The sequence below is a fragment of the Nansenia antarctica genome, assembly GCF_963989245.1.
Source record: "Nansenia antarctica genome assembly, chromosome: 5".
Taxonomy (NCBI): domain Eukaryota; kingdom Metazoa; phylum Chordata; class Actinopteri; order Argentiniformes; family Microstomatidae; genus Nansenia; species Nansenia antarctica.
The window spans coordinates 25,232,248-25,259,724 of NC_137690.1; the positions used below are offsets into that span (position 1 = coordinate 25,232,248).

The 27,477-nt window shown below is 47.1% G+C and overlaps 1 protein-coding gene across 1 annotated transcript; it reads left to right on the forward strand.

The window, feature by feature from the left end:
• Positions 1-1,009: 1,009 nt before the first annotated feature.
• nsmfb (NMDA receptor synaptonuclear signaling and neuronal migration factor b) lies at positions 1,010-27,081 on the forward strand (the record flags this gene model as incomplete). Its single annotated transcript, XM_080530853.1, has 15 exons — positions 1,010-1,092; positions 9,427-9,488; positions 10,299-11,114; positions 11,406-11,478; positions 14,404-14,475; positions 18,674-18,726; positions 19,710-19,799; positions 20,847-20,974; positions 21,524-21,607; positions 21,830-21,863; positions 22,097-22,167; positions 22,266-22,345; positions 22,602-22,704; positions 26,064-26,139; positions 26,984-27,081. The coding sequence occupies exons 1-15, from the start codon at positions 1,022-1,024 to the stop codon at positions 27,079-27,081; spliced, it is 1,911 nt and encodes a 636-aa protein (XP_080386979.1). The 5' UTR covers positions 1,010-1,021.
• Between the last annotated feature and the right edge of the window lie 396 nt (positions 27,082-27,477).

Here is a 27,477-nt window from a genome sequence, read left to right on the forward strand (position 1 = left end):
CCTAACCCTAACCCTAACCGTAACCCTAACCCTAAATGTGGCCTAACTAATTAATGCAAATGCAATTCAAAATGGAATAATCCCGAGAGAAGCCCCGACAGGCGCATGCGCATCCCTGCGCTTTCAGAACGAGCTATCCCAATGTCACGTCGGAATTCGACGTTTGGATGCAATCTCACGTCAGAATTCGACGTTTGTCCATAAACGTCGAATTCTGACGTCTGCCGTGTGAGACCAGGTTGGCTCACCATACCAAAATGTTACACTCGGGGTGTTGTCCACAGTGCCATATGATATTACACCTGCTATTTTGGGTTTGACGGTGGCCTTTTTCAGGCCTGGTGGCCTTTTTCAGGTTTGTGTAGTGGAACGGGCTGACATCATCTTCACAAATAGGCCTAAGCCCTTCTTTCCCCATGGCCCTCATTATGAAATAGCAAAAAGATCGGTTCAGTGGATCTGTGGCAACACAATCTGACGTTGATTAGTAAATAGTATAATCCTATCTGGTATAGTTAACATTAACACTGCCGATCAACAATGTTCAATATTCTGTTTATGTTCAAACAAAACCCTTTGTTGTTGTTCTGCATACCCTGCATTGGCCCAGCCCTCACCTGCTCTTGTCAAGTCGATACGTGAGGGGGGGCACGCAGGTAGTCCTTTTATGGCTGTAGTTTCCTGCCTGCCCCCTCCTTGTCGCTTCAGTTGAATCAACGAGGAGTAGAGAGAGCGAGAGGAGTATCCAACCGCTACCAGCGAAGCGCGTTTTCTGTTCCAACAGTGCCGCTGCGCTCGCAGCCAAACTCAAGGCTACATCCTTCAATCTTTACTGATTTATTTATTCAACATTAGTGCATGAAAACATATGAAAGCTGCTCATAGTATTGCAACTCAGGGAAAATAGGAGTTTTTTTCCCCCCTTCTCTGCCGTGTCTTTCCAACGCACTTTTCTTCCTCCACATTTAACGCCGATCAGGGGAATGATCTGCTTTTTCTCTTGTGCCGTTTCCAGTTCAGCATGGGAACTGCCGTATCCAAAAGGAAGAATTTAAGGAATGATGCGATATCTTCTGTGGCCGCAAAAGTTAGGTGAGTGGAGTGCCCGGGATCTGTGTTCGGGCAGGTGGGATGGAGCAGGTGCACTGCCGCGGCGCAAAAAAGTGCCTCACAGTAGGCACATAAACGCGCCTTTCTGCATGTATAATGGGTATTTCTATCTTGTATCATACTATTTCATAGTGACGGGAGCATGTGCTTAATGAAATTGATTCATATGCTACTGTATATCGATCATATTTTATACAGTTTGCTGTGAGTGATTGGTGGGATCAAATCTGACCATGATTGATTTCCTTCGATGGTTTATTTAATTTTGATGCGTTATTGTAATAATAAGACGGCATCTACTGCATTACTGCTAACTTTACTGTATGTTCTATTGGAGTTTAAATGTATCTCATCCTCTGAAATCCTCAGCCCCAAGTTGCTGTCTATAAATGCATCATTTTAAAAATAAATGTACAGTAAGGTTATACGTATTATAGATGATAAAACATCATTTTAAGTAAAACAAATATTTAATGAGATTAGCCATATATTATGTACTGGTTCTTATTAATTCTGCATATCATTCACACACGTTTATAGTGTTAACCAGGTTTCTCTTGTAAAACATTGTAACATCTTAATGAGGCTAACCTGGATGAATAAAGGTAGGATTATATCGTTATAATGTGAGGGTTAATGGTATTCAGGTTTAGAATGTCAGTTAGGGTATTGGATTAGAAGGGCTGAAAACTAAATGTATAGTGTGTAGACAACAGCAAGACATGTCTAGTATACTACAGTGTGATACTGTACCTACTAAACAGCAGGTTTATGAGTAATCCTAATTACTGAAGATTGACTGACCAGGAGTCATGACCTCGCACATCTTTCACAGTCAGGGTAGCATTTGTTTCAGAGCACCATGTTCTGTTGTAACGGTACGCGGCCTCATCAGTAATGGCAAGGGATGGACCATATCGCCACAAAGTGATAGGCAGTCTTGTCTCTGACCACATTTCTCCCAGACAGAGTATTCAAACACACAGATGGAATAACCCTTACATTAAATTACAGCCACAACCGCACTCACTATGTGCTCTCTCTGTGTGCTCTCTCCGTCTCTGTCTCTCTCCCTTCTTTTCACTCCCCCCCCCCCTTTCTCTTTCTCTCACACTCACAAAGACACATGCCATAAATCAAGCTGATCACCGTCTCAAAGACACTATTGGACTCAATCCCAAGTACGATGTTTAGTTCTCCTTTGATTAAAGATTATACGACGTGTCCACAGAAAGCTGTCTGATACATTTCATGGTGTGCTTGCAATGGGCACAGGGAGTTAGATCATTGTTTAGTAATCATTCTTGAGTTACAGACACCTTTTTATTCCTAGATCTAGACAGCACTATAGTGGCTCAGCCAGAACCGTAACTCAGAGGGTCAGATGATCTCTCAGTTCATTGTCTTTCCCACTGACGGGCCAAATCCTCCTTCGTCTTGTGGTCTTTGTGTTTGATTGAACGGCTGGCTTAACCGTTGAGCTCCTCATCGGACACTGAAGCTGCCCCCCCATATGAATAGATATCTGATATCAGTAGTCTTAAAGAGGTTGAAATAATTTAGATGCCTTAACAACAACTTAAATGACTGCGGTAACTCAATTCTAATTGAACCAAGTATGCGTCAGTCTTGTTCCAGGTGAGACGCCGGGGGAGTCAGTTGACTCTGATGCAGCTCCAGATCTGGAAAGTCACTGTTGTTGAAGGTTACTGGTCCGACCAGCTGAACCAACTTGTTTCTAAGGACTCTGTCTTGCTCGGGTGTATACTTTATACTATCGATGTAGTACAGGTGTGAAGGCACATGTATAGCATTGAGGACATCACAGACAGGTCTACTGTTTCAGGTATTGTGTATAACTGTTTTTGGTTGGATGACTATTGGCAGTAGAATGGTTAAATTAGTGAAGAAGGAGTCTTGGACAGCATGTCTGCCAACAGCCTCATCTGTCTTGGTCTGCCAACAGACTCAACCACTCAAGTTAAACACACTGATCTGAGGGGTTAAAGTGCACTGAATCTGTATATTGATTATGTGTGTGACCTCGGTTGTACTGCTGTTTTACTGCTGTAAAAGATGTGTGGTAGTCTGAGCAACTCTCCTTTTTATGGAAAGAGAGGATAATTCTCCAGGGGGTAGAGAGATTCGATCATCACATTTTTCTTTTTTATTTCCAGTATGCTTGGAATCCTCTTCACCTATTTCTCATAAGACCCAATTGTCTGCTTAATATCTCAGAGTCTGAGTTTAGGTTGCATGATGGAAAAAATTAGTTTTGTAAAAATAAAAAAAAGCCCAGAGCACTCTCTCTCTCTCTCTCTCTGGTGAGGCTCCTGCTCTCCTCATCATGTTTGTGAGAAGTGTTTGTAAGAATAACAAACAACCTGATCTAGAAGGCTTCTGTGATAGATACACAAATATCTCAAAACATAGTGGTTCTAACAGGCCCGGCGCCAGAACCAACACCTTGGAAGGGCCATTGATCATTGATTTTGTATGGATGCCCACCCATATGGATGCCCACCCATACAAAATCAATGATCAATGGCCCTTCCAAGGTGTTGGTTCCCCCCGGTAATTACGGTCCCGCGTGGAATGCAATTTATGACATGACCAACATAGTCAGATGGTGGTTTTACATTGGTTTTACATTATTTAAAGCTTAAGTGCTAAATAGATAGACAAAGTACATGGACCTACATAAATCCAAATATGAGGTTAAACATTCAAACACGCCCTCAGAATACCAACAGTTCAGAAAGAAAAGAAAACGTGACTTTTGATTGGATTGGCAAGACGCACGTTTGGGTGGCCTGAGCCCACCCCTGCCCATAGCCACCGCCGGCCTTTGGTTCTAATCTCATTTAATCCCATTTCACTTTTGGAAGCATTTACTGTGGTCGGCATGGTTCGGGGGCTAATTCTTTCATCTGTGGTAAAACATGATTTCATGGCCTCACTCACACCAGCCAGTGTGACCACTAGCAATGCTGTCCTCCCCGCAAAGCGGATTATCCGCTCTAGTCAAAGCAACGCAGGCTATTACAGCACACCTGTGGTCCTCTCTCAATTACTGTTGATCCATAATGACAGTCGGGAACGTACAGCTGGTACCCCTACAATATGTCGAGGAATAGCGGCCCGTATTTGAGTAAGATAGCTGTTTGACAGTGCATTGGAGTTGGAGTTTATACAGTCAAACTTCCCCCGGTGATGAACTCGCAGCAGAGCAAAAGTGAAAAGAAGGGTAATTGCCTGACAAAAAAGTATTTGTTGTTTGCATTGCTGTGCCACCTCTCCACAAGTGTTGCTCTAATGAAGTCACCAGCCTCTGCACCCAACCTTCTTTCTCTGTACACTCCCAGGCAATCAGGGTGACACTGCCAGATACCCAGGGACAATGCCCATTGATTAGAGCCTGCAGAGAACTGTATAAGAAGAACAAAGAGTGGGTGCTGCTCTCTCGTTCTCTCCCCCTCTCTCTCTGTCTCTCTCTCTCTCTCTCTCTCTCTCTCTCTCTCTCTCTCTCTCTCTCTGTCTGTCTCCTCCTCCACATCTCTAGTTGTGACTGTGTATAGTGGAGGATTACTGAGCTGAGGGGAGTTTGCCTGCTGTAATAACTCTGATTATGGCCCAGTAATGATACAGGATGAGGAAGAGGAGGGTGGAGAGAGAGATAGGAGGGTGGAAAGAGGGAGATGAGGGTAGAGGGAGAGAAAGAGAGGGAGAGAGGAGTGAGAGGGGGAGAACAGGGGCCGGCCTTGTCTCATTGATCTGTATAATTATTGCTGTGTGTCACCGCGGCTCAGCAGATGCCGGATGGAGACGGAGGAAACAGTGGGTTAAGACATAACAACGCACTCATCAGGAGGGCGGTGACACACCAGTTAGGATAATTCCTCATGTCACACTAAGTGGGACTGGGGCCGAGTGTCTGGACGTGATCACGATACTGATCAAACTTGCGTCGTCGCTTGGCTACTCAGGGATTCTCGACATTGTGAGTGTTTTTTTTGTTAACCGAGTTTGAAAGCAATATTATTTATCTCTTTAAAAAAAAATGGTTTGTACAATGTAGTGAGTGAAAGCAAATTTGGAGGCCTGCCAAGTCATATTTTTCCATTTGGACGAGAGGGAGAGGGGGGGGGGGAGACGGAGACGGTGACGAACAGGAAGAGGAACAGAGTTTGAGGAACAAACTTCATGTTTGTTGTGTCAAAGTTTTTCACAATTCAGCTCGTTTCAGAGGGAACCGAGACTCGGTTTTGACAGGGGGAGACGCAGGGAGGGATGAACGGAGGAACAGAGAGAGGGAGAGAGGGAGAGAGAGAGAGAGAGAGAGAGAGAGAGAGAGAGAGAGAGAGAGAGGGAGAGAGGGTGAGAGGAAAGAGGTCAGAGATGTGATCAGAGCGGACGGTGCCAGGGAGGCTCAGCGGCTCGCTGCTGAGGAACATTCAGTGCTCCTTTTCCCCCCAAAATACCGTGACACATAAAAGAGACACAGCCCCATCGGAAATCCTGTCACTTCTCTTCTCCTCGCTGCGAGTCCAGCGGTGAAGTGTCATTGTGACTCCCGGAGCAGGAACACACACCACTGCCTCTTTTAGACACAAAAAAAATCTATTACAGTACGATTTATAAACCCGGTTGGAGCCCTCGTACCACGAGGATGTCTTCTGGGTATAAGGGTTTATGTCTGTGGCATCCATGCAGGAGGTCTCTCTCCGTGGTTCAAACCCAGCCCGGATACAAAGACACTCTTATCTAGTGGGCCCGGGTGCCTACTCTCCCGTCTCTCTCCTGTGACTCTAATGGACCACACCAGCCCTCTGCGTTCACAACAGCATTATCCCTCTGCATGACAGCATACACTTTGTGTCCATGAGCGGCCACAGCGCATGTGTCTACAGGCCTACTCTCTTCATGCTTGACTGTGTTCATCAGTGTGCTTACTGCCTCCTATATGGCACGCTTGAGAGAAAAAAAAACAGGCCATCTTGTACTGTTGTAACATAACATGTATAGTTGGGAATAGGTCACCTCTCTAGTACTGTTCGACACTTTCTTCCCTCTTTGATAGGCTTTACCTCACCCCCCCCCCTCTTTTTTTTCCTATTTTCGGGACCTTTAAACACATTTCTCCTTCCTTGTCACCGTCTTCCTGTTTTGTTTTTTCCCCCTTCTGCCCACTCCGCTCCGTCCGTGTACCATCCCCCTCCGCGTTTTTTCCCTTCTTTTTTTCTTCCCTCTTTCTCTGTCACATGCAGGATGCTCCCAAAGGCAATCCACAATGCATCCTGACAGCACACAGCACACAGCGTGAGGGCAGAGGCGGAGGCGGAGAGACACGGCACGGCGCCCTCTTATCCTACCACGCCTCTCTTCTTGTCGAATGAATGATTGTATACACCCCAACTGAAGGGTTGTGTTTGCGTTCGTTATTTAATCAACATTTGAAAAAAAAAAAAGTTCGATCTTCATATGCTGGCACGATAATTGCTTTTTTTTGCTTGTCTCCCTCTCTCTCTCTGAAAGCCCTGTAGAATGTCCCTGAGAGCCACAGAGGAGACAGATTAAATGGAATTTGGGAGTCACAGATGTGAGTTGAGGGAATTTCATGCTGAAATGTCTCTAGGGGCTAGGGGTGCAATCCAGGTCGGACGAGCGGTATCACACGGATATCAGTGGGTTTGGTATCGGCCCGAACAGAGTTCCACAAGGTGATAGGGCGATAGGGCTTGATTGTTGGGGGGGAAGTGGCCGTAGTCCTGTGTTTGTGTTGGCGTCCCCATTACTTGATACACAACCTTGTGGAATTGTTACAGGCGGAAGCGAAAGAGCCTGAGCGATAAGAGATGATTGCTTTCTCTCCTCTCATCTCCTCTGCCCTCGTCTCATCTCCCTCCATGAGTGGAGTTTTTTTTCCTGTGAGCGCTGCACGTGCTTCTTCTGCCTCATATTTAATTACTCTGAGTGTTGTAGCACAGAAGCATGGCTACACTGACAACGCAGCAATCCCATTTCATAGCATAGCGCGCATGCGTGCGTGCGTGTGTGTGTGTGTGTGTGCGTGCGTGCACGTTTGTGAGTGTGTACTATGTGTGTTTGATTATTTATGTATTGCTATATATATTTTGTGTTTATCTATGTAGCTACACTGCACAGTGTGAGTATGTGGGAGGTCTAGCATCAGAAATGTGTTTGTGTGGGAGTGTTTTAATCAGGAATATTAAATCACATAGTACAGCTTTATATTTGCTTCTCTGTTGACAATTATAAGAACAATAGCCTACACAGAAAATTACAAATAGTTCGCAGAGGAGGGAGTGTTTTTTGGTCTTGACAGATATTTTCATTTACAGGCGAATCACTGGACTAACAGCAATCATTTTCACAATCTGCTGTGTTTGATATACTCATATTAATTATTTTGGATTTTTTTTTATGAATCAAAATACTTTTACCAGGTGAAGGTAACCCTTGCTCTGTAGCCATATGATATTCCAGCCATGTATTAAAACACCTCAGTCAACCATGGGTGTTGATCGAACCATAGGAGTTGAATCAGGTGTATTCAAGCTGGACTGGTCTTGCATGAGGTCTGTCCAAAGAATTACGTCCCCCAAGAAAGAACCCCTCTTATCTACCTCCCCTATGGAATGTGGACTCGCATGGTGATGATTTGACCCTAGCTATATACCCGGTTTCAATATATGCACAGGACCATGAAGATTAGTAGAAGGGGAGCAAATGATGTGATTAATGCTTATGGCTTGGATGCTTATCTTTAAGATGTTGTAATCATTATACATACACACCTCTTCTGTACGACTCATCATCGTGAAGGTTGTTGAGACTTAATGTAGAAACTATAATGAGGAGAAGTGAAGCCTGTTTGTCTGTTTTTTTCTCTGAAGAACTGGAAACGATTCTGCAGAGTCAGCACCTTGTGAATCTAGCAGGAAGCGTACCCCAAAAAACACTAGCACAAGCATGTTGTGACATGTCTCTGAACCCGTGATTTCTCTTAGACCTTGTGTTTCGTAATAGACGTTATACATCGTGATGTGTGGTTGACCGGGTGGCCGATTATAATCGGATGTTATTAGGAAACGTGAAGGACTGTAAAAGAACATCAAGTGGCGCCAAGTGATTTCAGTGAACATGTGAGATAACATGGTGATGATAATAATGGTGAGGCATGTAACTGGGAGGAGAGGGGGTTAAGTAGAAGAAGTGTATATAGTAGTGACAGCGTTTCAGAATAATAACCTGGGACCTTTCGACTGGCTGACGAGCATGCTCTGCGCTACCCCCACGACCAGCTGTCATAACTCTGTAAAGGCTGAACCTCTTAAATAGAGCACAGACCTGACGGCCTTGTTGTACTGTGCCTACCGGGAGACTGACTAACCGGATAGGGGAAAGGCTAACCGTCTCTGTCAAAATGAAATCAACCTGCTTCTTTATAATGCCACACTAGCCCTAGAGCATGTCCTGAACCATGACCAATACTGCTGTTTCAACTTGAAAGAGAGAAATCATTTTGGATCTGCTCCTTTTCAGCCGTAGACATGATTGACACCGCAGGGGGGAATGGAGACATGGTGAAAGTCAACCTCCGACAAAGGCTTTGTCTCACTGTGGCAATTCTCACATGTGTGTGTGTGTGTGTGTGTGTGTGTGTGTGTGTGTGTGTGTGTGTGTGTTGTCTCACCGTGGCAATTCTCACGTGTGTGTGTGTGTGTGTGTGTGTGTGTACGTGTGTGTGTGTTTGTGTGTGTTGTCTCACCGTGGCAATTCTCACTTGTGTGTGTGTGTGTGCGTAGGTGTGTGTGTGTGTGTGTGTGTGCGCGTGTGTGTATGTTTGTATGCGTCACACCTCTTCTCCCTGATTGACCGATCCCCTGCTGTACTGTTTCTCTGACTGGCTGAGGGAGTGATGAGCTACTGCTGGTGCCTCTCTGAACCCCCCTGGGTGCCGTCCTGACTGCAGGAGAGGCCAGGCTTCCTTCTAAACCAGAGAATAGGTCCTAGTTTTAGGTCACGTTTCACCCAAATCGAGGACAGAAAGCATGGACGAAGTTGACGGGAACGACTGATCTACTAATCTACTAATCGAATCTATCCCTAATAGTACATGTTCTGTCTGTCCGTTTCTGTGCAGCGAGATGAGACTGATGTTTTTATTGTTCAGATGAGCACTCAGGTGAGACGTTGGCAGAGGGGGGAGTGAGTCACACTCGGTGCCTCCCCATCGTGAGTGAGTTAACGATCCGACGTTAATCAGTGTGTGTGTTGTGCTTCTCTCTGCAGAGCAGCTAGAGCATTCGGAGAGTACCTGTCTCACACTCACCCTGAGAACCGCAACGGATCAGGTAGGGAAACGCCTCAGGCAGCCCCGTCCCACATCACATCGCCAACAACGCATACAGATACCAGCCAACGTTTTTGGGGGTTGTTCACAGCACTGCAAAAAAAATGCGAACACACAGACAGACATAATGTACATACACACACACACACATGCGCAAACGCAGACACACATACTGTACACACACACGCGCGCAAACGCAGGCACACACACTGTACACACACACACACACACACACACACGTGTATGCGTGACCACACACACACACACACACACATACACACACATGTGCAAACGCAGGCACACACACACACACACACACACACACTGTTGTTACGATTGTCTGTCTGTCTGTGTGTGTGTGCGTGTGTGTGTACAGTATGTGTGTCTGCGTTTGTGCATGTACACACATACATACACACACACACACACTGAAGTTGTTACGATTGTCTGTATGTCTGGCATGTTCCTCAGTGAGAGTGTGTGTGTGTGTGTGTGTGTGTGTGTGTGTGTGTTTGTCACCTCCACAGGCCCTGAATCAGGTTTGTCTGCCAAAACCCCTCTCTCCTCACACTCCATCCTCTCCAAATCCCTCTCCATACTGCCTCTCATCCCTGTCCGCCATCCCTCTCTTCACACAGTTCTTTCTCTCCAGCTTGCTGTCTCTGAAAAGCTTTGTTGGTTCACTGGTGTTTACTCCGCTCTTGCCAAGGCCTTGAGCGCAGAGAACAAACAGCCCTGTCTCCTCCCTACTATCTGTCTCTTTATCCGTCTCTATCGCTCTCTCCTTTTCTATCTTTCTCTCCATCTCTAGATCACCTTCTGTCTGACACCTTCATTGGCCAGGAGACAGACTCCCCTGACATCAGCCGTCTCCACGGCAACAACCTGCACCCCCAGAGCCACGCTGTGCCTGTAGCCAAGCCTAGCCAGGACCCGACCCAGCACCAACCCCACCTCCAGACCAAGACCCAAGCCCAGCCTCAACCCAAGAGCCAACCCCAGCTCCTACCCCCGCCTAGCGGCCTCCAGCCCTCAGGCTCGGCCAAGCGCAGGTTCTCAGCCGAACGGAGCTTCTCCTCGGAGGAGCAGCCGCCGCCGCCGCCCAGGTGCGCGGAGGGGAGCGTGAAACCAGCGCACGTCTACACCATCACCAGAGAGGGAGGCATGCTGGGGGGCCGAGGCAGCGAGGAGAGCCTGGAGCTGGTGGTCCTGAAGGGGGTGAGGGAGCAGCCGCTCTCCCAGGCCCCCTCCTCCCAGTCCTACGCCACCCAACAGCCCTCGCGCAGCAACAACAACCACCACCGCGGCGCGTCGGGAAACCGCCAACGAGGCAACAGCAGCCACAACCACGGCCAGCAGGCCCCCCCGGGGGGCGAGCAGCCCCACAGCGAGCAGCCCCAGTCCCAGCCCCTGCAGAGCTCAGGCAGCGCCCACAACATCCGGGACTGGGGGGTGAGGAGGGGGGGCTCGCGGGAGGACTGCACCCCGGACTGCGTGCCCTGTATCCGGGCCCCGTGTAGGAGCCAGCGCTCCCTGGACCTGGAGTCGTCCCCGCGCGAAGGAGGCAAACAACGCAAGAAGCTGGAGAGGGGCTACAGCGAGGACCCCGGCTCGACTGAGGAGAGGGGTGAGGAAGACTACAGGATGAAGGAGGGTAGGGTGGGGGGGGGGGGTCTTAGGTCTGTACAGTACAGTACATACCGGGGGATGCTGGTGGAGGTAGCGATTCCTCATTCCGTTCCATGCGTTACAATGAGCCAGTCCTCCACCGGCCTTCCCTAGTTTATACTGTAATCTTCTATCTTTTCTTGGGCTTGTCTAATCTCTGCCCTGTTGTTAGTGTCATCTCTGTCGGGTAGAGAACAACAGTCCAAGTGTTCTGTTGTCGTCCTATTACTAAGGCTTCCTTTGTTTGTAGAAGACAACTCTAATGGCTGGTTCCCCAAAGAGAACATGTTCAGCTTCCAGACAGCGACCACGACCATGCAGGCGTGAGTATGGGAGGACCAAGACAATGCTTCACTTCCATTGTGTTTAAACATGCGTTTATTATGGGCTTGACCAAGATAGATGAAGGGTTTTAAAAGTCTTTGTCTTTTTGTTCAGAAGGGTTGACTCATAGGGGAAGCAGGGGGCCATGGAGTGTGGGCTGCCTGAGCAGGGTCATTACACACACACGCACACACCGACACACACACACACACACACACACACATACACACACACACACACACACAGACAAGCTCCCCACTCTGACTGCTTAATTATAACCTGTCTGGAGAACTGATAATTACGGTCCACACATGCGCGCACACACACACACACACACACACACACACACACACACACACACACCACACCACACTGCCCTCCCACCGCGCCTTTCATCTGCTCTCCCCATGTCTCTCCACTCGGCCGTCTCGCTGGATCCCACGCCCCCTCTCTCCTCCACATCTGTCAGCGTCTTTGTTTGTTGTTCTCTCCATCTGTCTCTCCATCCCTCCTCGCTCTGTCCTCCTGTCTTACTCACCCCTTCTCAGTGAGCTTGGATCAACGACGCCATGTCACAGGGCTGGGTCGTGTCGGCAATTACCGTACATGCAAGAGTTCCTTTTCAAAAATATACTTTTTTGAATTTAAAGTCTTGTTTTTAACCATCCCACATGGTTGCAGTCATTACATTTTCCTTGTAAGGTTTTTGAGGCACAGATGAATACAAATATTATATGCAGCAAGGATAGTTCTCATTCACAGTTTCCTTGTCTGACAAACTTGGGACATCCACTGTGTATATATACTGTGTATATAGTATACTGTACATATCTCTCTGTCTGAATGCTAAAGCTTCTAACTCCTACTTTTTCTCTTTTCTCTTCACTTTTCCCTCCCTACGGCCAACTCCTGTGCCTGTAGAATATCGTGAGTAACACTCTCTCTCTTTCCCTCCCTCACTCTGTTTACCTCAGAGAGCTTCCACCCTACCGCTCTACCCGCTATGTGCTACTACTTTGTCTCCTGTCTCCTTGAAACCTGAACCCCCTTCTTTCTGGACTGAGTGTTTGAAGTTATGGACATTAGATTTATTTAATAATCTATTGGAAAAACAAGTTAACGACAAGTTCAGTGTACAGGAGCTCCAAAGGTTTGTGTTGTGACTCGATGCTTTGAATCTAGTCGTAGGCGGGGTTAATTTCTAGGTCAACTCAGTATCTCAGTATGAAAGAGTACAATGGCTCAAAGTAGAGATCGATGTGGCATTTGCTATTCCCTTTAGTAAGCTCCACAAACAGCGACAACATTTGAAAACAGTCCTTTTCATCCTTTATCGCAGCGGATGCACTGCAGTTGTTTACTTTTAAATGTTTTCAGGGGAAATAATTGCCTGAGAGCGCACTATTATATATATATATATATATATATATATATATATATATATATATATATATATATACGTATATATATATATATATATATATATGCATGCTATAATGGAAAGTACATATTTTGTGTGAAGTTTATAATAATAAGCAATTATGTCAGTCACCGTCTTCATTTCTAGACAATAACTAACTAATAACAATAATACAGTAGTCCAGGTGTTCCAAAAAGTTTTAACTCTTGCGACCCCAAATAATAATGTTTTTTAAATGTTTTTTATTATTATTTCAGAGAATGGTACAAGGGACTGGTAACATAAATAAACAAAAGAAAAATAGAATAACAAAAATCCAGTACAAATACAACATTCCCAAAAACCTTCCACCCCCCCCCCCCTTCCCCTTCCCAATCTCCCTTTACCCCAAAAGTCCCCCACCACCTCCCCCTCCTCCCACAAATGTCCCTCCTGCCAAATACCTCCAACCCACATGCCCAATCACAGCCCCCCGCCCCCCACACCCCACCCTACAGGACCCTCTGGAAGGAGCAAATAGATTAGCCTATAGTAATGTCTTGAGAATGGTAATAGTTTGATCCCAAATAATAATGTTGTGTGACCCAACAACTTGATTACAGGCTACAGTATGCCCACACGTCATAATGACATCCACGTGTATTCTAGTTTAAAACATGCTCTAATTGGTTGGATATGAACACTAACACACTGTAATACAGGCTACACCAGTACACAGACAATAATGTCTTCATACAAAATGACAAATATTGTCAAATCATAGATCATTATTCAGTGCGTCCCAATTTGAAAGCAGCAGGGTTTGGCTAACTTCTGTTTGGGAACTGCTACAATAGACCATTTGTTGTAATGGATAGTTGATGTGCACAGTTCAGTATTTTCTTATAGTGTAGTATCATCTTCTACACTACCCAGTTCTTTCCTTTGTGTTTACTCAAAAATACACAGGTATCAGGTACACACACACACACACACACACACACACACACACACACACACACACACACACACACACCTCTCATCAGATAACCCCCAGCTCGTACGACACTGGATTGAAATCTGACATCGACTGTCACTGCTGATGGTTACTTCTTCTGACATGCTGTCACTGCCTATCTCCATTTGTGAGACACACACACACACACACACACACACACACATTAGATACATACTCTAGGGCTGTTTCTTCTCTTCTCTACCTCTGTAGCTCCATGTATGTCTGATCTGTGCTCCTCTACGACTCGTAGTCGTAGTCGTTGCGTCTGTGTGTGTGTGTGTGTGATGTGTGTGTGTGAGTGTATAGTGTCTGTCTCTGGTGGATAACACACAACTGTGCTGTGCTGGCTCTAACCCACTAGCCGTCCTGCCGTCTAGCTAACCCCGCCCGCGCCCCCCCCTACCTCCCCCCTAACTAACTAACCCCTGCGCTCACAAAACCCCGCTCTCCCAACCCCTCCCTCCCACTCCTCGCCCCCGACCCCGTTAACACTGTGACACGTCCCAGCAGGGCTTTCCGCGGCATTGCTGAGAAAAAGAGGAGGAAAAGGGAACAGGAGGCAGCCACCACGACGGAGAGGTACCGTGACCTGGCTGTCCTGTCCTGTGTTGTGAAAACTACCCCCGCAGTCCCTCCCCAAGCCCCCCAACCCCCCCTCACACACATGCCACTCAATGAGACCACCCATGACCTTCCCTCTCAAGGATCCTGATACAACAGAGAGATTTGCTTAATCGCCAGACCTTTGACTTCAGGATGTCAATAGTCTATTTGGTGTTATGCACGTGTCTGTGGTGCTGTCGTTCTCTAGGCCTTTATCATGAGCAGTGATGTAGTACAGTAGTGATGTAGTAGTGATGTAGTAGTGATGTAGTAGTGTTGTAGTAGTGATGTAGTAGTGATGTAGTAGTGATGTAGTACAGTGATGTAGTAGTGATGTAGTAGTGATGTAGTAGTGATGTAATAGTGATGTAGTAGTGATGTAGTAGTGATGTAGTAGTGATGTAATAGTGATGTAGTAGTGATGTAATAGTGATGTAGTAGTGATGTAGTAGTGTTGTACTAGTGATGTAGTAGTGTTGTAGTAGTGTTGTAGCAGTGATGTAGTAGTGATGTAGTAGTGATGTAGTAGTGTTGTAGTAGTGATGTAGTAGTGATGTAGTAGTGATGTAGTAGTGATGTAGTAGTGAGGTAGTACAGTGATGTAGTAGTGATGTAGTAGTGATGTAGTACAGTGATGTAGTAGTGATGTAGTACAGTGATGTAGTAGTGATGTAGTAGTGAGGTAGTACAGTGATGTAGTAGTGATGTAGTAGTGATGTAGTAGTGAGGTAGTACAGTGATGTAGTAGTGTTGTAGTAGTGATGTAGTAGTGTTGTAGTAGTGATGTAGTAGTGTTGTAGTAGTGTTGTAGTAGTGTTGTAGTAGTGATGTAGTAGTGATGTAGTAGTGATGTAGTAGTGATGTAGTAGTGTTGTAGCAGTGATGTAGTAGTGATGTAGTAGTGTTGTAGTAGTGATGTAGTAGTGATGTAGTTGTGATGTAGTACGGTGATGTAGTAGTGATGTAGTAGTGATGTAGTAGTGTTGTAGCAGTGATGTAGTATTGAGGTAGTACAGTGAGGTAGTACAGTGATGTAGTAGTGTTGTAGTAGTGATGTAGTACAGTGATGTAGTAGTGTTGTAGTAGTGATGTAGTAGTGATGTAGTACAGTGATGTAGTAGTGTTGTAGTAGTGTTGTAGTACAGTGAGGTAGTACAGTGATGTAGTACAGTGATGTAGTAGTGATGTAGTAGTGATGTAGTAGTGATGTAGTAGTGAGGTAGTACAGTGATGTAGTAGTGATGTAGTAGTGATGTAGTAGTGAGGTAGTACAGTGATGTAGTAGTGATGTAGTACAGTGAGGTAGTACAGTGATGTAGTAGTGATTAGGGGTGCAACGGTTCTCGGTTTTTTTACGGACGGTACGGTTTGCGTTCCACGGCTCAATTCACTAGTGAACCGTGACGGTTTTCGGTTTTCGTTTTTTTTTTTTTTTTTTTTTTTTTTTTTTTTACCTTTATTTTACCAGGAAGTCACATTGAGATTAAAACCTCTTTTACAAGAGAGACCTGGCCAAGACAGGGTCAAAATAGTAGCTTAAAAAAACTGTTCAGATAACAAGACAGGACATAAGACAGTGGCAACAATACAATAGACAAACAATGGTAGGGGTATTTACAAGGTGATTAAAACATTGAGAAGTCTAACCAAAGCAGGTACAGCGAGCGGTGACCACATCCTTTAATCTACGCTTGAAGATACTTATGGAAATAAGGGCCTCTAATTTAAAAGTAGTCTGTAGGTCATTCCAAGACCAAGGGCCATAATAAGACAAGCTTGCCCTTCCAACATTGTTCATGATAAGTGGCACCTTGTATTGTAGCCATCTACGAGACCTGAGACCCGAGCCACTCGGTATAGGGATGAACTTCAGGCCCAGATAATTCGGTAAGAAGCCAGAGATGATTTTAAACACAAGAGTGTACCAGTGTTGGAGCCTTCTGACAGAAAGAGATGGCCATCCAACCAGACTATACAGTGTACAGTGATGGGTCCTGAAGGCACTATTGGTGATGTATCTTAGAACCGAATGATACAGGGGGTCTAGCTTGGATAAAGTGGACAGAGAAGCAAACCTATATACTGTATCACCATAATCCAATTGTGAAAGGAAAAGGGCGGAGACAAGACGTTTTCTGGAAGCCAAGGAAAAGCAAGATTTAAATCTATACAGGAAGCCCACTGTACGCTTAAGCTTTATGGCGAGAAGATCAATTTGGCCGCGTTCGTAAATTAGCTCTGAGAGCGCCGGAGCGTCCACGTGAATGCCTCGAACGCGGCCTTTGGTCAGAGGTCGAGTTGGTCTGGAACGTTTGTTTCTGAACCGAACCGTACCGAAAACCGTGACCCAAAATACCGAACCGTACCGAACCGTGGGCCAACTGAACCGTTGCACCCCTACTAGTGATGTAGTACAGTGATGTAGTAGTGATGTAGTAGTGATGTAGTAGTGAGGTAGTACAGTGATGTAGTAGTGATGTAGTAGTGATGTAGTACAGTGAGGTAGTACAGTGATGTAGTAGTGTTGTAGTAGTGATGTAGTAGTGATGTAGTAGTGATGTAGTACAGTGATGTAGTACAGTGAGGTAGTAGTGTTGTAGCAGTGATGCACCAACACAGTTGGACTGCGACTGTACCGTCCTGTCTCCTGCTGGCCAGCACCGCCATGCTGTGTCACAATGGGGCCAGTCGTGTGTGACCGCCATGAATCAAACGAGTGACAATTTACAGTGTGGTGTGAGTGTGACAGTTTTAATCAGTGTTCAACATTGGGACCGCACAAGTGAGGTGTGACTGTGTTCATCAATACTCGAGTGCAGCTGACTTCTCTGCAGTGTGTGTACGGCCACACTGCTGTGATGGCATAAATCAATATTTGGCAGTGTCGCTCGCTCCATTCTCAGAGAATGAGAGTGGGTGTTGTGTCATTGTATTCAGTGTATTCAGGGTTCTCACATCAACCTCGCGTCAAAATGCTTGAACAAAATGCAAACACTTTAAGGCTAAACAGTGTAACATTTCCACACCGTGTTTTGTTTAAAAAACTAAAATGGCAGAAGATGAATGGTACTAATTGGACGAAAAGTTTCAGAGTACATAAGAGTTACTCGTCCACAAACCTTTCTCTCGTTAATCGTGATCCGGAGGAGGTACTGAAGCTCTTATCAGTCAGTGTAAACACACCCTGTGCTGCTTAGAGAGACCTCTCTCTGAGTCATCAGTCTATTCCAGGCGTCCTACGTCACACCGATGTGAGTGTCGTCAACACCCAGGCTATTTTTAACAAAGGTCTCAGACGTGTTCATATAGAAAAAGAAAAGTTTGCATTTTCCGACATTTTTTGCCAGACTATCAGAGATATTCAACTGCGTGCTAAAAGACCTATGGGACCCTATTCCTATCTTTGAGAGACTTCATGAATTATCCAAAACTGTGTTTTAGGGTTGTATCACTTCTCCCACATGGTTCACATGGAGCTGTTTCTCTCCCTTTATCCCCTACTGCTTCTCTCTAGTCTCGCTCTCTCTCTCTCTCTCTCTCTCTCTCTCTCTCTCTCTCTCTCTCTATCTATCTCTCCTCCTCCTCCTCCTCCTCCTCCTCTCCTTCCTCCTCTGAGGCTGGCAGTGTTCATGGGCGAGCTGAGGGCAGTCTACCCTCACACAACACTCGAGAGCACACAGCCACGCAGGCATTGTTTGATCTGGGGACATGAATAATAACCCTGGCTACATGATGCCAGACACCTCAGCTGTGTAGCGAAACCTGGGAAAGAGAGATGGAGAGGGAGGGAGGGAGGGAAGGAGGGAGGGAGGTGAAGATTGGGAGGAGAGGGAGTTGATGCAGAGTTAGGGCTCAATCTTACACTTCATAAAACTGAGAGGTACTTCCCACCATCATTGTATCTGAAGACTTTGATGAGTTGAGCTTTGACGAAAGTAAAAGGTTTCCTCTGTAAAAGCTTTTGGTCTTGAAAGAGTCTGACTGAATAACTTCCAACACTCATCCTTCTCGCCCTTTAACAGCCATTGATTGACCACCTACTGTACAGTCATGTCACGTTTCTCTGTGCTTATAAAAGACTCTTCCTCTCTCTTTCTCCCCCCTCTCCTCTGTTTGTCCATGTGCTCTGGATCCCCTCTCCTTTCTCTCCTTCCCTTTCCTCTCCAACCAACAGAAACTTCCGGAAGCACCTCCGAATGGTGGGCAGCCGCAGGATCAAAGTTCAGAGTGAGTCTTGTCAGTCAGTGTGGTGGTGTGTGGCTTACGGTACCGTCACAGCGTCATGTGGTCCACCTCATTACCACGTCTGTGCTTTTGACAGTGCGCATGCACAGTACACGTGAGGCTGATGGATGAGGCGTGATGAATGAAAGCGGCGATGCATGCAGCATGAAGCAGCGTTGCATGGCGTTTGATTAGGAGCAAAAGGGATCATTGGTGAGAGAGTGCGGTTCTTGAGCCAATGCTTGCAACGAGTCGGAAGACCAAACAGAAAGAACGATCGAGGCCAATAGAGGGGTTTCCAGATACTGTGCTGAGTGATGTGGACATGCAACCTGGTCTCACACGGCAGAACGAGCTACCCCAATCTCACGTCGAATTCCGACGTGAGATTGCATCCAAACGTCGAATTCCGATGTGAGATTGGGGTAGCTCGTTCTGAAAGCGCAGGGGTGCGCCTGTTATGTGCGCCTGTCGGGGCTTCTCTCGGGATTATTCAATTTTGAATTGCACGACAGGCGCACATAAAGGCGCACCCCTGCGCTTTCAGAACGAGCTACCCCAATCTCACATCGGAATTCGACGTTTGGATGCAATCTCACGTCGGAATTCGACGTTTGGATGCGATGGACAAACGTCGAATTCTGACGTCTGCCGTGTGAGACCAGGCTGGGACATGATGACACAGTCCCAGTTGTAGACATGAATGGCTCCAGGTGCTTAGCCAATCACGGACACTGTCACACTGAGGAGGACGTGGAGTACGAGGAAGAGCTGATGCTCCAAGCAGAGTCTTGGTGTTGAATGTTGTGGGCTCAGCTGTATGTGGGTGGGTGTAGTTGTGTGTAATTGTGTGGGTTAATGTATGTGTGTGTGTTAGTACTGTACGTGTATGGGCCTGTATGAGGTAGTGTGTGTGTGTGTGTGTGTGTGTGTGACAATCTCTCCTCCTCCTCCTCCTGCCTCCTCCCTCACTCCTCCTCCGTCAGACTTCGCCGACCGCAGGGCCAAGAGTTTCAGCCGCTCCTACAGTGACCCCACCCCCATCAAGCCTGACTCTCTCCACGGCTCCAGAGACAGTGAGTCCACACACACACACACACACACGCATACACACACACATATACACACACACACACACACACAGAGACACGCACACATACACACACAGAAATACGCAATCATGTATGTACACACACACACACAGACACACAGACACACAGACACACACAAACACAGACACACACACACACATACACACACACAGACACAATTACGCAAGCACGTATGTACACATACACACACACACACACACAAACACACACACATAAATACACAAGCATGTACGTACAGACAGATACACACGCACACACACACACACATACATACACACACAGAAATACGCAAGCACGTACGTACACACACACACACAAACACACACACACACACACACACCACACATTCACACATACCTTGAAAAGAGCGTTTTGACCCTGACAGTCTTTGTCTGCCTCTTCACGTCTGTCTGACTGTGGCAGTCTCTCCCTCTACCATCTGCCTGTAGCCTACTATTAACTACTGTACTCTGCTGTCTGTACTGTCCAGGTCTGTCTGCCTGTCTGTCTGTCTGAGCCTGCCTGTGCTTGTACTTGATGTTCCAGGCGCTGTCTTTCCATACACATTTGTTTCTCTTCATTTCTCTCTTTTACTATTGACCTACTGCTTGTTTGTATCTGTATGTTTCCCTTTTCTGCTTTATGTGGAGGTAAGTCTTAATGTACTCTGTGTGGTTTACTCTCTCTGTAGTGTGTCGTTACTCCTCCTGTCCTCTCTCTCTGTCTATCTCTGACAACAGCCAGGTGTGCTGCTTTGGCCTGGGAGCGCCCCTCTAATCTGGTCTCTATTTTATCCTTTTATCTCTGCCCCTTTCTGTGTGTGTGTGTGTGTGTGTGTGTGTATGTGTGTGTGTGTGTGTGTGTGTGTGTGTATGTGTGTGTGTGTGTGTGTGTGTATGTGTATGTGTGTGTGTCTGTGTGTGTGTGTGTATGTGTATGTGTATGTGTGTGTGTCTGTGTGTGTGTGTGTGTGTGTGTGTGTGCACGTGTGTGTGTATGTGTGCTTGCCAGGTGGGGACCTGCAGGTGTCCTCGGGGGCTCTAGATGAAGGGCTGTGTGAGGATGAGGACTGGGAGGAGGAGAGGGAGATGGAGCGGGCCGCCTGCGAGGGAGAGGACTTCATCCCTCCCAAAATCATGGTGAGCCACAGCCACAGTGCCCTGAGGCAGCAGCCACGAGTCTGGGGCTCATCACACCACGGTCGGGGCTGTTGTTTTATCTACGGCCAGGTTTTGAGTCGCCTGGGACTCTAGCTAGCTCTATGCTAGCTCCATGCTAGAGGATGCGATCCTGAATTGTGACAGCAGCTGGTGAAACCGTGAACGAGTCGCCAAGCAATCAAAATGTTCAGACTTTTATTCCGAAAATTGTAATTTAAATAGATTTCAACGTTGTTGAGACATTCTCTAGTCAACCCAAAACATCCCCACAATCCCCACTACTACCGTCCTAGTTAGTGCATTGCGATGTTTTGGCTTGACTAGCGAGTGTGTCGTTGATTTTCACCAACGCTGACATTTCTTTACATTTTTCAGAATAAAAGTTTCACCAGCTGTTGTCACAATCAGTGTTCGACACACACAGTAGTACAGTAGTTTCGGACTACAGTTGATACAGTTGTGTATACTGTACCATGTAGGCGGGACATCATTGACATCTCTATAGTTAAATCTGTGTTTTTTTCCCAGCTGATATCCTCAAAGGTCCCGAAGGCTGAGTACGTTCCCAACATCATCCGCAGGGATGACCCTTCCATCATCCCCATCCTCTATGTAAGGCTCATCCACACCCACAGCCCCGACACACCTACTGGACCTACTGTATGCTCTTCCAATACAACCGGTCTCATCCACTTCCTTACAAGAACAAGAAATACTTCTAATTGTATTAATTACAGATAGTTTTTAGATTGATATTCATATTGTATTGTATTTTGGATCGTTCAGATCAGTATTCAACAGTCTCATGATGGCTTCCTCCGTGTTTGTCTTTAGGATCATGAACACGCCACATTCGATGACATCCTTGGTGAGTACATAATGTGATGTTTTCCTTAGATACCGCTCTGACGATACTGATACAACGCTTTGAGCATGTGACCTCACCCCCCTCCTCCGCAGTGACTTCGATTTTGCCATGACACATGCCTGCAGAAACTTGACCTTTATTTCTCTTCTCTCTCTCACTCTCTCACTCTCTCTCTCTCTCTCTCTCTCTCTCTCTCTCTCTCTCTCTCTCTCTCTCTCTCTCACCAATTACAGAGGAGATAGAGAAGAAGCTGACTGCCTACAGGAAGGGCTGTAAGATCTGGAACATGCTGATCTTCTGTCAGGTGCGAGGAGTCAAAGGCGAAACGATGGAGACGAATCGAAATGATATCATTTGGACGCAGCGTGCATTTATTAAACGTATTTCAATTTTTGACCCTAGGGAGGTCCTGGGCACCTCTACCTGCTGAAGAACAAAGTCGCCACGTTTGCCAAGGTGGAGAAGGAGGAAGACATGATCCAGTAAGACCTTTATCCACTTGACGATACCATCACTAGTGTGCCCTTGAGCAAGGCACTTAGCCCTCAGTTACTCCAGGGGGAATGTCCCTGTCATTTGTAATTCTTAATTGTTAGTTGCTTTGTATTAAAAGCGTAAAAAAAAAGAAGATGACCGTGACCCAGTATGTGATCAAACCGTCACCAAACTCAGTGTTTTCGAACGCTACAGTCCCTCACGTCCTATATGTATTTTCTCTGCTCTGTGGTGGTCTGACAGGTTTTGGAAGAAGTTGAGCCGGCTCATGAGCAAGCTGAACCCCGAGCCCAACCTGGTTCACATCATGGGCTGCTACGTGCTGGGCAGCGCCAATGGAGAGAAGGTACGTCTCTAGTTTCTAGGTTTCATGTCGTATCGAAGTGCTGCAGTCTCTTGAGAGCTGGCTCTTATTCTGTGTCTCCCCGTAAACATGCGTCACAACAACCTAAGGGGCGGCTGTGGCGCAGGAGGTAGAGCCGCCGTCTAATGATCGCAAGGTTGGCAGATCGGCCGTTCGAGCCCCGGGTGGCCACATATCAAAGTGTCCTTGGGCAAGACACTGAACCCCAAATTCCTCCCAGTGAGCAGGGCCGGCGCCTTGCATGGTAGCTTGCCGCCATTGGTGTGTGAATGTGTGTGTGAATGGGTGAATGAGAGGCTGTTGTAAAGCGCTTTGGATAAAGGCACTATATATGTCAATCCTTTTTACAACCTTCGCTGTTTCTTAACACGTGCAGTGTGTCTTGCTCTTTCTCGACTCTACCGCTCGCTGTCTCCAGTGTCAGTGTACAGCCATGTGTCATGTGCCATACCACTGTTACTTAACATACACATTCTATCATATGTATTCTGAGGCTCCTAAGCCCCTTTTAGGTGCTAAAACTGGGCTGCTGTCACACTGTCATACTGTCATATAGTGTAGAAAATGAGGATAGTGCTGGAGGCAATGAGAACCATGATGAGCAGCAGGCCTGAGCTGTCACACATACACACACACACATACACCCACACAACCACACAACCACACACACACACACACACACAACCACACACACACACACACACACACACACACACAAACGCCTAGAGTGGCAAAGCCCCAGACTGACACCCAGCAGCCCACAGTGACAGTCAGACTGGCAGCCTGACACCCACACAACCCCTCACGGACTGTCTTCCTCCCCTCCCAACACACACACACACACGCACGCATACCCGCACGCACGCACGCTTGCACACAAACCACACACACACGCACGCACACACGCATGCTCACAGACACCACATGCACGCACGCACACACACCACTGTCATGAACCCCACAGAGACTGAACCACACTAAAAGACACTGCAGGGCCCAGCAGCTACAGTGTGCTGCACAAAAACACTGTATGCACACACACACACACACCCCCCCACATACACACACACACACACACACACACACACCCCACACACGCACACACACCCCCCCCATACACACACACTCACACACACACACACACACACACGCACACACACACACACACACACACCCCATACACACACACACACACACACACTCACACACATGTGCATATGCATGAATGAAAATATGCATATGCATGGGTGAACAAGACTTATGTGCACAAGCACGTGTGTGTGTGTTTACCCATTCAAATGGTCCTACGAATCCATACATTCAGTCAAACACTCAGGGATCGATGCAGCAGCGATTTCTCCCCTTCTTCACACATCAGCCTTCTGGCCCCTGCTCTGACACAGTGGAGATAATTAATTAATTAATAATAATTAATAATAATAATTAAATAATTTTGCCATTTAGCAGACGCTTTTATCCAAAGCGACTTACAATTACGAATTACAGGGACATTCCCCCTGGAGTAACTGAGGTGCCTTACCCAAGGGCACACTAGTAGTGGTGTGGCTTCAGGCGGGATTTGAACTCACAACCCTCCGATCCCAAGTCCAACTCACTATCCACTAGACCACCACTGCTCCATCTCTCTGACACAGTGGAGATGCTCCACCTCTCTGACACCGTGGAGATGCTCCATCTCTCTGACACAGTGGAGATGCTCCATCTCTCTTACACAGTGGAGATGCTCCACCTCTCTGACACAGTGGAGATGCTCCATCTCTCTGACACAGTGGAGATGCTCCACCTCTCTGACACAGTGGAGATGCTCCAGTCTCTCTGACACAGTGGAGATGCTCCACCTCTCTGACACAGTGGAGATGCTCCACCTCTCTGACACAGTGGAGATGCTCCACCTCTCTGACACAGTGGAGATGCTCCACCTCTCTGACACAGTGGAGATGCTCCATCTCTCTGACACAGTGGAGATGCTCCATCTCTCTGACACAGTGGAGATGCTCCAGTCTCTCTGACACAGTGGAATGTTCCAGTCTCTCTTCATCTCCTCCGCCGCGTCTGAACACCACAGGAGTCTTACGAGGCCGTTACGAGTCGCAGCGTTTTCCGCTGCATTTCACAATCGCTACCTACCTGCGTGCAACCTCCCGCTACCGTCCCTCAGCTGGGGGAGCCGAGCGTATTGAGTCATCCGTCTATTAATAACCCGCCAGCTTCACAGGAGGCGCCGCCCAGCTCTTGAGCACCACTTCCAAGATCTCGGTTGACTTTTGTCAATCTACAGTCGTTTTTGTTTCTTCTTCTTTTTCTTCCTCTCTTCATTTCCGCTGACAATACGGTATTGTGTGCTCTTCCTCAGAGGGGACGGTCACTCCTAGCGTGGGAGGAAGGTCACCAAAAAAAAACATCAATAGTCATTGTCTTCTGTCAACGGTTAAATCACTCAGGAGCGGTGGTGTCGATGACACTTCGAGGTGTTCCTTTGCAGTTTCCTGTGGTATTGTGCGTTTTATTGACCCCCGACCTCGGGAGGTTCATACTCTTAATGATGAGCTCGGGGGGGGGGGGGGGGGGGGGGGGGGGGGTTGTTGTTCTTTTCTGCTGACCCAGGGGGGTTGAGGGGGAGTATTGTAAGCCCATACAGTACGTGAGTAGTCCCGGAGGCCCATCAGGGGCCGTGGCCTCTGACCTCTCCCCCCCCCCCCCCCCTCCCCCCCCTTGTGTAGAGCTCCGCTCTACCTCTCTCCCCAGTGGTTCCTGGCATTGATCGTAGACTACCTGCGTATGCTGCAGTGCTAATGGCGTTAGCGGAGAGGAACTGCTTCCGAGAAAAAAATAAACGTTAATTGGCTGCGAGGCTGGTTCCATGGGGCGCACACACACACACAGATGTGCGCACACACAGACACACATAATGTACACACACACATGTGCGCACATGCAGACACAAATACTGTACACACACACACACACGTGTGAGTGCGCACACACATGCACACACACACACACACACACACACACGTACACGTGCCTCTTGCAAAGGTCAGAGCAGATATACAGTGAAACACATGCACAATAACACTTCCACGCTGGGTAGATGCACTCCTCGAAGTGATGAAAACAGATACTGCCATTCTGCTACTCTGTTGTCACAGCATATTGACCTTTGCTTCATATTCTTTAATAGGTACATTTGAAGAAGTACGGTAATTAAAATGACTGCATTGTCTTAATCTATTCATACACTGCCTCTCTCTCTCTCCTCACTAGTCGGTCTGTTTTGCCTGAAGGCATTTTGAAATGGAACCTCTACTTTTCTCCTACAGTTGATCCAGAACCTGAAGAGGCTGATGAGACCGCACACCATCGAATTCAAGTCCCCGCTGGAGCTGTCCGCACAGGGTGGGTGTGCGACACACGCATGTTCACTCACGCATGAACAAACAAACACACACACACACATTCTTATGTATTGGTTTTCCATTATCTGTTATCTGCTGTGCAGTATGCTCACTGAATGTAAATAGCGTACATTAATCAAAGTCGGCTCCACGAGGCAGGGGAGGATGAACATACGTACATGGGTGAACTCTCTTAAGCTCTGAACGTACCCTTTATCAGTCTTCTCACTGACAGGTATTGATGCCACACACATTATTTACTAATTAAGATCCCATTATCTCTACTCAGTGTTGACCCCTCCTCTTGACCCACAAGAGACTTGGTCTCACTGCCTCCCTCTCTCCCCCTCTCTCTCTCTCTCTCTCTCTCTCTCTCTCTCTCTCTCTCTCTCTCTCTCTCTCTCTCTCTGTCTCTCTGCCATCATTATTGATTATTTCCCTAGATTATTTTTCTTATTATTATTCTATTATTTATTTCTATTTTATTTTAAAATTGTATTCATCCTGATCAGTCTCTTAGGGCTTTCACACCGGCAGTTCCGAACGCCGGTTCGCGTTCGCGTACCGAAACCTCCGAGCGTTGGCGCTGTCTGGCGAACGATACACTGGTATGAACGCGGGCTCGTTCGCCAGACAGCGCCAACGTTCGGAGGTTTCGGTACGCGAACGCGAACCGGCGTTCGGAACTGCCGGTGTGAAAGCCCTATCAGTGAGACACAATCCATATTTCAAGAGAGACCATGGTCGTTCGGTGTTGTTTAAGAGAAGAATATGAGTCATACTGTACTAATCAGTCCTGCTCCTCGATCCACCCTCCCCTCCCCGCCCCCTCCCTCCCTCTCCAGGTAAAGAGATGATCGAGATGTACTTTGACTTCCGCCTCTTCCGTCTGTGGAAAACCCGCCAGCACTCCAAGCTGCTCGACTACGATGACCTTTTGTGACACTGCTCTCCTTTTTGATCAGCCTGTTGGCTGCGTATCTCCCCACCGAGCCCATGGTGACGCCGTTCGTTGAGAGGGCCTGGCCTGGAGTGCTCTGTTTGAAGAGGCGGAGGAGGACAGAGTTCAGGTGGTTTTTCTGAGGAGGTTTTTTGAGACTCTCTCCTGCTCTCAGTTCCCGGGAAAGGCAAGTGAATTATTAGTACAGTAGCAGCTAACTGTCAGGCGCTGTATATTTCTCCCATCCATTTTCGCACTCACCTCTACGCCTCTACCGAGAGAGGAATGGAGAGAGGGTGAAAGAGGTAGAGAGACTCATCATCCTTTATAGAGTTTGTGTCAGGAGACACAAAATAGAGTTAGATTTGGAGTTGAGGGGGGGAAGTCTTGAGATGAAGG